General features: G+C 45.1%; 1 protein-coding gene across 3 annotated transcripts; it reads right to left on the bottom strand.

Annotated features, from left to right (window-relative positions):
* Nucleotides 1–8,951: 8,951 nt before the first annotated feature.
* On the bottom strand, nucleotides 8,952–13,418 carry FOXL3 (forkhead box L3). 3 transcript variants are annotated; one of them, XM_063414437.1, is made up of 4 exons: nucleotides 13,076–13,413; nucleotides 12,826–12,961; nucleotides 11,934–12,102; nucleotides 8,952–11,581 (listed from the first exon to the last, which is right to left on the bottom strand). In XM_063414437.1, the coding sequence occupies exons 2-4, from the start codon at nucleotides 12,930–12,932 to the stop codon at nucleotides 11,099–11,101; spliced, it is 759 nt and encodes a 252-aa protein (XP_063270507.1). In that variant the 5' UTR covers nucleotides 12,933–12,961; nucleotides 13,076–13,413; the 3' UTR covers nucleotides 8,952–11,098. The 3 variants fall into 3 exon arrangements, with proteins under 3 accessions (XP_063270507.1, XP_063270508.1, XP_063270506.1); XM_063414438.1 differs by having other exon boundaries at nucleotides 11,934–12,000; nucleotides 12,826–13,418; XM_063414436.1 differs by having other exon boundaries at nucleotides 12,826–13,412.
* Nucleotides 13,419–13,704: the final 286 nt, after the last annotated feature.

Raw genomic sequence — 13,704 nt, 5'->3', positions numbered from 1 at the left:
AAAATATTGGGGAAAAAAATGTGCAGGTAGCTTTGCCAAGTTCTGCTCCCATTAATACTGCTCAGATGCTGAGGGATTATGTAGTAGAATGACAAAGAATTAAGCAATTATCTGCATCACTTTGTGGAAATAATTCAAACACAAAAGAGTTTTTTTGAATAAAGAATAACACTGGCTTAAAATAACCCAGTTACCCCTCCAATTTACTCTGATTGAGGACTAATTATCTTAGGAAGGAAAACATTGTGCAACTTGAACAAATTTTAGTGATGACAAATCAGTTTACTGGGGACTTTCCATGTCAAGCATCATTTTACAGACATTTAATCAACGAGAAATTGCCATTCACCTCTGCATTGCAAGCAAAAGGAGATGAGCACCTGGTTAAGGGTGACACAGCCTGGCTTCACACAAGCCATGGAGGAGACAGGACAAATTCCCAAATACTCATTTTCCACTTCATCGTGAGCAGAGAGAGACCAGGACTAAGAGCTCTGAGAAAATTGACAGGTTTGGTTACATTTGTACAACACTTCTGGACTTGTTTTTTCTTAGACACCTCAGAGCAGCAGTGAAATTTCTACTCTGTCCCATTTGGAGCAAGAAAAACTTCAGTAATGAAAGTCACTTTCACAGCATTTTGGCTCAAGCTCTTAAATATCCATTTTTCTTAAGGTTCACAGAAGGTTTCCAAGCCTTAAAAGTCAGGGTTCGTTAGAGCTAAGCTTTTGTTTGAATTGCAAACATCTGGCAGCCCAAAGAGACAGAAAGTGCCACACTGCACCCTTGTTACAGCTCTCAGTGCCCCAGCAGATGCTGCCTTGCACCTTCAGCAGTGGCTGCAGGTGGAAAATCTCTGTAATTACAGATTTATCTGTTTTATCCACACTCACAGCTAAATCCTGCTGTGGGTTTATCCCACACACAAAGCCCCAGCGAGTTCTGAAGGACAGAGCAGGGCAGAGCTCATTAATAAAAGGTTTTTTTCTCACAGGTCACAAAGTAGGGAAAAAACCAAAAAAAAAAACAACCCAGCAACCCAAACAACTTTCCCCCTTCTGGTGAACTTTTCCTCTGGAAAGGTTGGCCTGCTGGGGAGCCACGATCCATGACAATCCCCTTTTCCCCAGCCACGGATCATTACTCCAGGATGGCACCAAGGCTACGTCTGCAGCGAGTGCAGTGAGCCCAGGTGGGCCTGGGAAACTCCTCTGGAGGCAAATTCAGAGCTCCCTGCTTGCACAGCCTGTGTGTTTGTGATATTGCATTCTACTCCTGCTTGGAATAGCGTGGGGAATGTCTCAAGAGCCAAGCTGGGGTCTCCAGGGAGTTTGCATCCAGGGAGGGTGTTCACTGTGGCAAAATTATTTCAAGTTTCTGCACGGATTCCTTGGATTTGAACATAAATCCTGGCATCATAGAGATCCTGTGAAGAGAATGGTTCAGTAACTCTCTGTAATATCATTATTTCCAGTGCCAGGGACTCCTGTTGAAATTACATATGTTGTCTGCCCATTTTTCTGCCAGTAGAAGGGGGTTTTGTGGGCATTTTCTTGAGAGAAACAGCTATAAAATGCTTCTACTTGCTGCTTCTACTTCCAGCACATTGTTTGCCTGAACAGGTGCAAGTGTGAGTTAATATGTGATGGAAAGTTTCCTTCATTTAGCTGGGGACATGGGTTTGCTTTATATGAGCTTAAAAACCAGGAAAAAGAAGATTATTTCTGAAAAGTAACATTTCCAAGCCTTGCCACTTGATCCCAGTTCTCTTTATACTTTTATGTGTTCCTTAAACATCACACAGCATCAGAACTAACACTGCTCTGACTAACACACTTAGCTACCACTCAGCCCTGTGCAAACCTGACCTGGGGCAACTGGGCAGTGGCAGGGGGGACAAGGTGCTGGGGGACATCAAAGCAGAGACAGGAAAGGTGACAGAAAGGGGACAGAATGTGGAAAGTCCATCAGGGTGCTGATACAGCACATTTCTAACACAATTCTTTGCAAAGGTGAGCTCTGTCTGCTGCCTGGAGGAGACACAGAGACATAAAATGATTTTCCCCAGGGCATTGCCCGTGTTAGAGACACAACAGGCTGGATCTCTGAGGGCAGCTTTTCTATTTGGGCTACCCCAGAGAAAAGGATGAAGTACAGAAGGAAACAGAAATGTTTTCTTGGCTGTAATTTAAAGAACGAAAAATAGAATTTCCTGCTATCTCAAGTAAGTGCATTATAATCAGAGTATGGCTAAATCTAATATAGGAGCCCATGTGCCACCACCAGCAATACTTCTTTTGCAATTGCCTCCAGCTATTGCTACTAGTGGTTCTGATTGCAATTTCCTTGTACCTTGTGTCAATATTACTGGGTCACAAGCGAGGAAACAGGAAGCCTGATAATCAATTTCAGTAGCTGTACAGTCATTTAGCTCAGGAGTTTGGTGGTTGGAAAAATTTAGACTTCAGCTCCAGTAATTGCAACCCTGAATTAAGACAGAGATATCAATTTCATATGTGCTGTGCACATGCCCACGTGGCCTTAGAGCCAGGACACAGAAAACTGGCTTGTGCTGGTAGGAATATTCCTGACAGGGAAAAAAAGTTCAGTTGGGTTTTCCAACTCCAGTATTGTTTTCCCTCTCCAAATTCAGTTTATGCTGTTGTCATGGTGTAAATGGTTCAAATTCAGGCAGGCTTAGAAGTAAAGAATTCACATATATTCAGATATCTTATGTTTTCTCCCTGTCTGTTGTTAAGTTACAGGCCACAGCTTTATGTAGCAGAGAGATGACATGATTATCCATTTTTATTTTGGGAAATATCCACTAAATGAAAACTGAGGCTCCTCTCAAATAAACATTTGTCAGACAAGGAGTGTTCCAGGTGAGAGGGCTTTGTTACAGAGCCTCCTCTGCCAGGGAGTGCTGGTGGCCCTGCTGGTGGTACCCTGGTGCTCTTCTCCTTCACAGCAGCCCCAGCAGCCCCATTTTGGTGTCACCTGATGGGAAGGGACAGCAGAGAGAGCAAGGTGCTGGGAGCTGAGGTTGCACAGGAGCAATCCATGTGGCTGGTGCCACCCCTCCCCTGCTGGGAGATAATTCAGGTGAGACAAGGCTGAGCAATGGTCCCTGAGATACTCACCCCATGTGGCAGAGGTGCTCCCAAGGGTCTCTATAAAACCACACAAGATGCCTGTGAAAAATATGCGTTCCCCACCCCAAAAATGAGGTTCCCTTAAAGGCAGGTGGGGCAATTTGTGGAGAACAGCTTCACCTCTGCCAAGCCAGGGTGGGTGTGCTCTGGCAGGGGACAGATGCTTTGACATCAGTGCTTGGTGTGGCTGGGAGTCAGGCAGGTCCCCCTCAGCCTGCTGGGCTCCTTCCCTCCCCCCTGCCTCCCCCCTGCCTCCCCCTGCCTCCCCCTGCCTCCAGCTGCTGCCAGCTACTCCCCCAGCAGGGCAGAGGGAGCAGAGGGAGCAGGACTGGTCAGACCCCTGGTCTGCTGTGGGAACAGGCTGCTGCTGCTGCCTTTGGGCCCTTTCTTCTCTGGGTGACAGTAAAATCTGTCTCCATCTCCCCCCACCCCCAGCTGACCTGTCTGGCTGTGTGCTGTCCTCCCAGGACAGGCTTGTCTTGGTTTCATGCACTGGGAAGCAGAAAGAGCCAAGCTTCAGGATCAGAACCTAAAACGGATTAAAATGCTGCTGCTTGAATTTTAAAATGTTGTTTTTCATGACATGATTATGTGACCTACCTTTGTTTATTATAAAGCTAATACCACAAGTTACAGTTCAATGAATTCACATTTTATTTGAAATTTTTGTCTGAAGTAGCCTAAAGCTCTTCAAGAAACAATTGCACAAAACCATATGAGAGCTGCTAATTTATAATCTGCAACATCACAGCACAACTGGCTTTTCATTTGGCTAAAAGGAAATAGTTACTTAGAAAAACAAAGCAAATCATGTGTCCATAGTTTATATTAAATGCCCTTGGTATTTATTAGGGATACACAATGTCTCATCTTGAAAATATTTATTTTCCTGTAATTTCAACATCAGCAAAACAAAATGGAAAGTAATTCAGTGTCATGCCTTTGCCAAACTGTAGCAGATCTTGGGACAGTTTTCTGTTGAAAGAAAATTTGAGATCCCCAGTCTGGATTTTAGTTAGTGTGACTTGTTTATTTGAGTGTGTACATCAGCCCCAGAACAGAGGTGCTCTCAAAATACAGACATCTTTGCACCAGGAATCTCACCCCAGATGCCAACATCTGGTTCTGCTGTGTTCAGCCCTTGGGCTTAGGGGAATTTATTCCCTGTTTGGACACATTTCCATTGAATTCAGGAAGTATTTTGTCTGGCTGAAAGACAGAGCCAGAGAGACCTGTGGAAGGAAGCTGCTATTTTGTCTTGAGAAGACACCAAGTAACTGCTAGGAGGTATTTAATTTTCTCTGCAGTCCACATGGCCTTTAATCTGATTAATCCCTGGCCCTGGCAATAGAAGATGGAGTTTTGATCCCTTGAACCCAATGGCAAAACTCTCATTCATTTCATGAGAGTCAGGATTCGAGCCATGTAGCCAGTCCCAGATGCTCCAGTGCAGAAAAACGTTATGGGCTGATTAGTGCTGAAGTGCCTCCCAGGGTTTGGTAATTGCTCATACAGCTCTCAGCCTCGGAAAAGCTTGAGACAGATTAATCATGAAACACAGCTCATTGCACCTGTTATTTTCCACATTCACTTTTATGGGGAGTGCTGCTTCTTTTCTGCACTCAGAGCTGTGCTGGAAGGAGGGGATGGCAGCAGAGGGGGCTGGATGCAGTCAGGACCAGCAGACAGTGATGCCTCGAGCAAGCAGGGGAAGAGGGGGAGCAGTTTTGTCACAGGGTTAAATATCTGTGGCATGAATCCTCCAACAGCATTTTCAGCCAGAGCAGACCTTGCTTGAGACAGATGGCTAATGGTCAGCAGAGCCTTTGGGCCCAAGAGGGAAGTTGGTTCTGCCCTAATGTTTTTCCCTGCAGAAGAACATGACCATGTTTCACCATCAGCAGCTGTGGAAAGTGCAGCTTTGGGGGGCAGTTTGATCCAGAGTGGGGCTGTTGGGGCCAGTGCAGGGCTGACAAAAGGGTTTAATGAGTGTGGGTCAGAGCAGAGTTCTTTACTGTGCAAATTTCAGGAAGCCTCATTTGGTTTCGGTTGTTTTTTATTTAGAACCACTGATACCAGCATGGAAACTGAATAAACTTTCAACCCCATTAATTCTTTATTGTGTCTCCAATAAGGACCCAAGAGGGAGCAGCTTTTGTGCAGAACATTTGGTCTGTGGAGCTGGAGCACTGAGAGAGCTGCACTGAGCTGCACCACGCAGGCTGACAAGTCCAAGAGCATTTCTGTACCTTATTTTCAACCTGCTCAGAGCAAGTCAAGGTGGTGTGTGCCCAGTGTAAATGAGGATGATGGAGACCAGCAGCTCAATTTTGCAGTGTGAAGATTTTCTTCTGAAATACTCTGTCAGAAGAACCACTCCCAAAAGATGAAGGGGGCTCCTGTTGCTGGCATAGCAGGGTTCATTGGCTGCTACAAAGGGCAGTGGACACACAGAGAAACACAACAAAAAGAAGTTTGGTTTGGGCTTGCTGCAACTTCTAGCTTTCTTCTTCTGTCAGTGCTCTGCAAGTGCTATTTTCAGTTCCATAGTTATGGTGAGAAACATGGTGTATTTTGATTCCTAATTTAGCTTGTTTATCCTGAGAGATTCCAGGATCTTCATTTGAAAGATAAATTCAAACCTTCTTTTTTCCCTTTGCAGCCCACATTCCCTAACAAAAACATTGCATGCCATACTTCATTACAGGGCTTGGAAGACCTTCATGACCATAAATTTAGGAACTTGTGGAACACAATGGACTTTAGGATGGAAACAAGCCAGTTGGCCTATCTGGTCAGGTCCATCCCTTCTGTTTGAATTAACAGCTGGATTTCACAGTGGGAGAAATCCGGCAGTTCTTTCTCAGGCAAAATTCTCACAGTTGGATTTGCCTCCAACCACTGTAGCAAGGGTGGGAGGGAGCACAGCTTACTTTGTTATTTTATGTTTGCTCTCCGGGTAAAAAAGATTCCAGTGCAAGTTCCATAGGGCTTGGACCTACCCTGTTCTTTAATTTAATGACCCTAAGTGCAAAAAGAAAGACATTCCCAGTAAAACAGAGACAGAGACTAGGTTCTTTGTGCAGAGCACTGCAGATGGGACCCACGTTTTGGAGGAAGCAATTAGAAGCTGATGCTGATGCAAAATAAAGAAGTTAGGACCCTTTGCTGCTCTGAGAGTTCTGTCTAGGAGAGGAGGTGCTGGCACAGGAGAGATGTTGGGTATAATATGCAAAGGTCGGTTTCACACAAGCTATTTCAATTCCAGAGGTAATTATACCAAAGTTAATGGATTTGCAAGGATTTACACCCTCACAGCAGGGAGCAGAACATGGCCCAGAAGAGCCAGAGAGGGGAGAGGCCAGCTGGAATGAGCAGCACAGGATTTCCATGTCTTGACTTTGGGATTTGAAGGGCTGATCACAGACAGGGATTTGTGTTACACTGCCAGAGCTGAAGGTTCAGGTCCCTGTGAGCTCAGGGGTGTGTGGTGGAGGTTCCCTCTTTTCCCTGAGCTTGAGTTCAGCTGGACACGGGGTATTGCTGCCCTCAATTTACAGCAGAGACTTGACACACAACCCCAGGAGCCCTTGAGATATCAGCTCTGTACTACTGGAAGATGTGGAGCAAAGCTTTTCCCCAGAGGATTGTCCCTCCAAACCCCTTCTCCTCTCACTGTGCCCTCTCTGTTGCTAGAGAATGGGAAAAACTCATAAGATTTGGACCTGAACAGGCAAATGGTGGTCAAAAGAGAAACCCTCTGTGACCAGGAAACAGTGCAGAAATTTTGACTTAGTTTTAAAGGAAGAAACCATCCTGCAGAGTGGCTGAGGAGTGCTGTGGCAATTCAGGCCATAGGATGGAGCACAACAAAGCAAAGGCATGGGGAGAGGCAGCTCTCCAGTGTGGGCTGACCTTCAAATGCTCCTTGAGCACTGCTTCTCTTTATTTGAGGAGTTAATGGGTCTCAGCTAGGAGAGACGAATATGATCTTTCTGATTGGCAGAAAAATAGGGGAACTTGGCTTCGCTGACAAAGAAAAGGTTTGTTTTCAGCTATCCTAGTCTGCATTAATGCTCCCATAATGTGCAGGAGGTTCTGCTGAGGGAGAGGTCCCTGTAAGAGAGGTCAGCTGCTGGCCCTGGGTGTTATCTGGCCTCTCTTCACTGGGGGAGGAAAGATGCATCCTTGCATCCTTGCCCAAGTACTTTGAACTTCATTCTGAGGCTGATCATCATGTCTGTGTGCAAAAAAACCACTTCTGTGACACCAATGGCAAAAGCCTAAGAAATTAAATCAGAAGTAGAAGTGAAATTGCTGCATAATAACCTGGTGTGGCTCCACCAAAATCTTTGTTTTGTCGTGGGAAGCCTTCCTTTAGAAGGATAAACAAACAACCCCCTCCAGGGTCCCTCAGTGAGGCCAAGCCTTGCCTCTCCCCAGAAAGAAACCTTTCATCTTTCCTTTGCAAAGGTATTTATGATCCTGAAGGGAGAGGTCTAAAGGCTCATCCCCCTCAGTGCCCCACCCAGCAGGCAGGAGCTGCTGTCCCACACCTCCTCCTGTCCCAGCCCAGCCTGGGGACAGCATCAGCCCCCACTGAGGCACCTCTGCTGGGCTGAGGACATCCAGGGCTCCTTCTGGGTCTCTCTCTGCAGCCAGGAATCTGCCCTGAGAGGAGGAACTGAGCCTTTTCCCAGCCTGCCCACCCCATGGATGGTGTTGGAGGGTGCAGAGCCTTGCTCATCCCTGCCTTCAGCTCAGCTTTGAACCCCAGTGCCAAATGGGAGAATGCTCACCTGCTTCAGCACGGGGCAAGGAGGGATGTTCCTCTGAGATTTTCTTTATTTTCTTTATGCTGACTGGCTGTGGTGGAGCTGAAGAAATAGCTCTGGATTCAGAGAAGAAAGAAAATTGGACATTTTCCCCCCCTTCCCTGAGAAAAAGTAATTTACGTAAATTTATCCACGGCCAGCACACGGCAAGAGCTCACAACTTTTGTTAATGGAAACCTGGTGATCCATAACACTTGTGTGGGAGATATTTGCTCGGGGGTAATACAATATTAATGTTAATATCAATGATCGATCAGAGGATTTGCAAGAAAGGCATAAAGTATTTAATTATAATTACATTGGGAATGGCTTTGTAATGGCTACGACATTTGAATAAGGTCACGTCTAGCCCTCACCCCTGTTATGTTGTTCTATATTAAATGCCATTCACTTTAACTGCTGGAAACCTTTCTGGAGTCGTCAGAATATAATATACTGGGCAAATTGAAATATGTCCCTTCATTTTTCGAAATATGATTGATATCCTTTGCAAAACAAATGTTAACACCTATTTGTACACAAATTTCTTTGATTATGTGTTAGGGAAACTAAAGCATGACAGTCTCTCTGAGCAGGCACTTTACTGTGAGCAGAGGACATGGCTATTTGTGAATATTCATTCATCTTACAGAAAATGGCCTCGGATCTCTGCTGTAAATCCACTTGGGTGTATTTCTGCCTTTCCTAATGCATTAATTCTACATTGATTAGCAGCCATAAACTGCTTCTCCACTGCTCTCAGCAGCCCACAGTGCTCACCTCACCCAGGTGTTGCTCAGGAGGAACCTTTGCTGTCACTGAATTATCTCCTGTTAACAGCATCCACCAAGAACACATAGTAACAATCATATTTGCCTGTTTCACAGCAGAAAATGTGTATTTCAAGTATACTGCAGGTGTGTACACTGCTATCAGCCCAACAGCAGCATTGCCATGTTTAAAACAACCAGGAGAAAGAATCTGAGTATAAAACACAAATATTTATCTGTAGGCAGGACCCCAGAGGGGCACAAGTTCCCACCCACAATGAGTGCATGCAAACACTGAGGCACTAAATGAGGACATGCTCTTCCCACACCTATTTACTACTGAGCATAAACACTAAAGGAGCAAATCCTCGTCCCTCTTCAAATGAGAATCCATCTCTCCAGTCCCCCCAGAGGTTTCTTTTCTTTTTCTAATATCAGTGTAAACAGCAGATCAATCAGGTCTAAAGAGTCAAATTTTGCTTTCAGATTTTCACCCAGAATAACTGTTAATTCACAGAAAACTGAAAGCTCCCATTTGAAGGCAGAATTTGGTCTCAAGAAATCACCCCTTCAAAGTTTGGAAGACATGCAGTGATGTAATGGACGTGATTTTCCATTTTCTCCTTTCTGAAGAAGAAGCAAAGACTTTTGCATGCTGTAGAAATGCCTGAAGATAACAAGTTTTATAGTTTTCCAAAAAACGGGCATTTATTACCAATCAGTGTGAAATACTACTGATGGTAAATTTTAAGTATATGGCAGGAGTTTCAGCATCATGACAACATACATCATGCATTTTTACAACATATAAGTGCAGTGATATTGCTCCCTTTCTCAATAACAATATATAAGAATATATAGTATAAATGTACAGTATATATTAGACACAATGTAAAATAACTTAGTGAAATGTCAAAGCTTCTGCATAAAAATTCAAGTCATGCCTGAGCATACCTCTATGCTGAATCTTATCTCATATACCTTCATTTACCTTTAGTTCTTGTTGCAAAGATAATTTTATCTCTGTATTTAATTGCTTAAAACCATCAGGATTCTTGTCTTTTTTCCTTTCATCTGCAGTAGGTGAACACTGTAGTAGCCAAGTCAAAGCCAGGATTTTGTGGAGCCTTTGCTAACACTGTTTATATTCTGAGAAGCAATTAATTGTGAACATGTTGTATAAAAGCAACTTCTTAAAAGCTCATCACAGTTCATCATTGTCCACCAGGTTCTGTTCCAAAATCTCCCACTGCATGTAAATGGTAATGAAGTGGCTTTCTCAGAAATGGAGCTCATGAGCTAACATTGATATCTGGAAATTATAAATCTCACCAGTTTAGCTGAAATCATATCAAGCACCACTTTGGTAATTGCTTGCAAGAAGGATCAATAAAAATCTGTTTAATGGGAATATACAGCTTGTCTCAGAGCAGGTAGGTGGAATTTTAGCTTTGCTCGACACTCGACAGAGATTTTGCAGTGCCAGGTTTCCCTTCACAGCTGCTAAATGAAATATGGTCAAGGACTTTTCTGCAGCACCTCAGGAGGATTTCTGATAGTACAAGGGAAGAAGTGTTGGGGTTTTTTTTTAGCCAAGGCATTAAGAGACTCTTTGACTGTCACATTACCTATCAAAGTCTACCAGAGTTCAGCATCCTTGCAATTAGGTCTCTTGGAATTATTTTGAATACATCTTCACTTCAACAATTTAAACAGTTCTGCCCCCAATATAAACAAAAATATACTTGACATACTTATCAATATCTACCTTTCCTAATGAACAATGAATTAAAGCTGCAAAATAGTTTGAAACATGATGTTAAAAGAAAAAATAATGGAAGACAGGGTGATTTTCTGTAATTCCTTTTAAGAAACAAATTTCCACCCCCCCACCCCCTACATTCCCAGCCAGAGTAAGTCGACAGAATTACACTGTTTTAGATCAGCTTAAGTTCTGACCTATATACCCCAGTGGAGTTAATCCTAATTTCCACCACTGAAAGTGGGATCAAATTCACTTTGTCTTTAATAAAGCAGTGGATGATAAGCAAGTCTCTTCTCTGTTGGATTCTGCTTGAGAAAGGAAATTCTTTGTGGTGCTAAATGACATCCAAGACAGTTTAGAAAATAAAGCTAGGATTTCATAAATTTCAGCGTGGTGAAAACCGATACTGGTAACAGTTATTTATGCTTTAATCTTGACAAAGTTCTTTGGGTGCAGACAGCATCAGCTGGTGAGGCTGTAACCCTTTCTGAGCACTGCTTGGGAGGCAAACGAGGGGACAGGCTGCTGATTTTCAGTGACATGAGGCTGCTGAACACACCGTGACTCAGACTTTGTTACCACGAATAAATAGCATCACATTGTCCAGAACTGGAGATTAATATGCGGGGCCTCCAGTAGGTGATATTTATTTTCTTGCATGTTATATTGAGATCTCAGGACAGGCAAAGGGTCGGGGGCTGAAAGGATGTAATCGATGCTAAATTTGATTTCAGAATCCGGTTTTGCCAAGGAGGGATTGCCCAGGCTCTGCCTGTTGGTCATGCTGCTTGCAGCAAACCCACAAGGCTCCAGAAGTTTTGGGCCAGGTTCAATTCTTTCATGTTTACTTTCAGAAGAGGAAATGTTGTTCAAAGCAGAGTCCACAGAAGAGATATTGGGGGACAAAGGACTTTTCACACTGCCTGGTCTCTGCTCCTTGTGTTCCCTTTTCACGTTCCTTCTCCTCCGTCTTCTCCTGTAATTCCCATTTTCAAAGAGATCCAGCATGGATTCGCATCCTGTTGCAAAGCTCCAATAGTTTCCTTTCCCCTTCTCATTCCCTTCTGTTCTGGGAACCTGTATTTATTTAAAGGCAGTTCAGTGTTTGTATGTGTTACAGATGCTGCTGTTTAGCATCTGCATCCATTTACATTTAAGAATGGTGTAAACACATATGACAAGACTTTTAAGCCTATTCTCTGTCATTATATGAGTAAGATGTAAGCCCCATCCTCTTCAATTTGTTATCTATTAGCATACATCAGACAAGGATATGTTCCTTATCTCTGTAATTGACAACTCAGAGAGATTTTAAGTGATTTGCAGCTCAGCTGTTTGTTTCCCTTCTTTCCTAGTGATGAGATTACTGCTGCCTATATTTTTTTAGCCATGCACGGTGTGTATGTAAATACACAGCAACTGATCTTACCTTCACAAAACAACTGTTAAGCGATAAGTTATGTCGGATGGAGTTCTGCCAGGCTCTTTGATTTGATCTGTAGTAAGGAAATTTCTTCATTATAAAGTCATAAATGCCAGAGAGGGTGACTTTATTTGAAGGGCTTTGCTGGATGGCCATTGCAATTAAGGCAATGTAGCTGGAAAAAGGAAAACTTGCTGTTACACCATCGCCCTGCCCACAGACTCAGTTTTTAGGACCACATGGGTACGTGTGTGCCCCTATCCTGCTTCCAAAATCCCCCTGCTGGATCTGTGCCCTGACCCGAGGTGTCCCAGGGGAAGTCCTGAGTGTGGTCACTGCGTGTCCTGCAGGAGCCCTGGGTGACACAGAGTGGTCACAGCCAGGGTTTGAGTCCCCAGGGCAGCCTGCAGAGCAGAGCAGAGGAGCACACACCTCTCCAACTCCGTCTGAAAAGTTTCCCTGAGCAGGAAGGCTGCAGTGAGACAGACCAGGCTCAGAGCCACTGTCACTGGAGACCAGCCCTGCTCTTGGAAAGGACCTTGGGTGTCCCTGTGAACATCCACACTGCGCCTCTTCCCACCTTACCGGGGTTTTCTGCATCCAGTTCACCCCTTGGCACACTGAAACATTTAATTCCCTTCTCCCAGGGGCCCTGGAGGTTGGAGACTGTCTGAGATCTGGAGGCTTAAGGACATGCCAGAGTCTCTGTGACCCTCATGGGAGGAAACAAATCACGAACACTTCACACACAGACAGGGGGGAAATCTGCCCACTGCAGTGCCTGCAGCAGGGCCAGACCCACGGCACACACCCGGGCCCTGCTCCCCTGAGAGCTGTGATCCCACCAGCCCAGAGCTCAGAAACCTCACCAGAGACACTTGGAAAAACTTCCTCTTACCTGTACGCCGGTCGGGTGAATTTTTTCTCTTCGTCAGAGCTACAGGTCGGATAATCATCCCCGTCGTAATTGAAGCAGTTGTAAGGGTACTGCGTGTTGTCAAACATCGTCCTGCTCCCTGCTCAGCTCCTGTGGACTGAGAGAGATGGAGTGATGTTTCTCAGAGCTTGGACTCCCTCCTCCCTTCTTCCCTCCCCTCTGTCTGTCTCATTCCCTCTCTCCCCCCTCCTCACACTCTCCGTGCACACACACACTCTCCGTGATGGGGTGGGGATTGTTTTTGCAATTCTCGCGTCCCAGACAGCCCAGTCTGCTCGGGTATCATTTTTGGGGGGTTCTGTGGTGGCTGTCCCGGCTGTTCTCCCCGGCGGGGCGGCACTGGCAGGCTGCCGGGGCTGCGTTTGGGGTGACCCCGGTGCGGGAGCGGCCCCGCTCGCTGGGTGGTCCGGGCTGGACAGGGGCCAGCGCTGCCCCCGCCGCATCCACAGCGCCACAAAATCCAGCAGCACCCCCTCAGTAAACCCTGCTCCAAGGGCTCCACTCGGGAATTAAACTTTGAGAACGCAGCGCGGCTCCCCCTCTGCGTTTTTGTCTCCCCAGCGGAGCAGGGCGGCTTCCTTATTTATTTATTTTTAGAAAACCGACGTGCAATAAACAGACGTTTCCACGCTTGTCCTGATCTGCAATCTATAATACAGTATAATGGACATAAATTATATTTCCATGACTAAAGGAAAATCTGTATGTTCAAAGAAAGTAGAACAGAGGGATGTGAGGGACTACTGTCAAGCAGGAAAGTAAAAGGAAAATAGCTGTAGGCAGGAGAGCTGCCTGTGTGGGCTTTGATCTGAAGGATGAATTAGACTAATAGCCCTGTGT

Source organism: Prinia subflava, chromosome 17, assembly GCF_021018805.1.
Source record: "Prinia subflava isolate CZ2003 ecotype Zambia chromosome 17, Cam_Psub_1.2, whole genome shotgun sequence".
In the NCBI taxonomy this organism is placed as follows: Eukaryota; Metazoa; Chordata; class Aves; order Passeriformes; family Cisticolidae; genus Prinia; species Prinia subflava.
The sequence above is the reverse complement of the archived record's forward strand: the minus strand, read 5'-3'. Positions and strand labels throughout refer to the sequence as shown.

Coding starts and splice junctions, on each gene's coding strand:
- FOXL3 (XM_063414437.1), bottom strand. CDS start 12,932: ATGTTTGACAACACGCAGTACCCTTACAACTGCTTCAATTACGACGGG. Junction 12,103..12,825: donor TTCACCCGACCGGCGTACAG/GTAAGAGGAAGT, acceptor TCCTTTTTCCAG/CTACATTGCCTTAATTGCAA. Junction 11,582..11,933: donor TTAACAGTTGTTTTGTGAAG/GTAAGATCAGTT, acceptor AAATAAATACAG/GTTCCCAGAACAGAAGGGAA.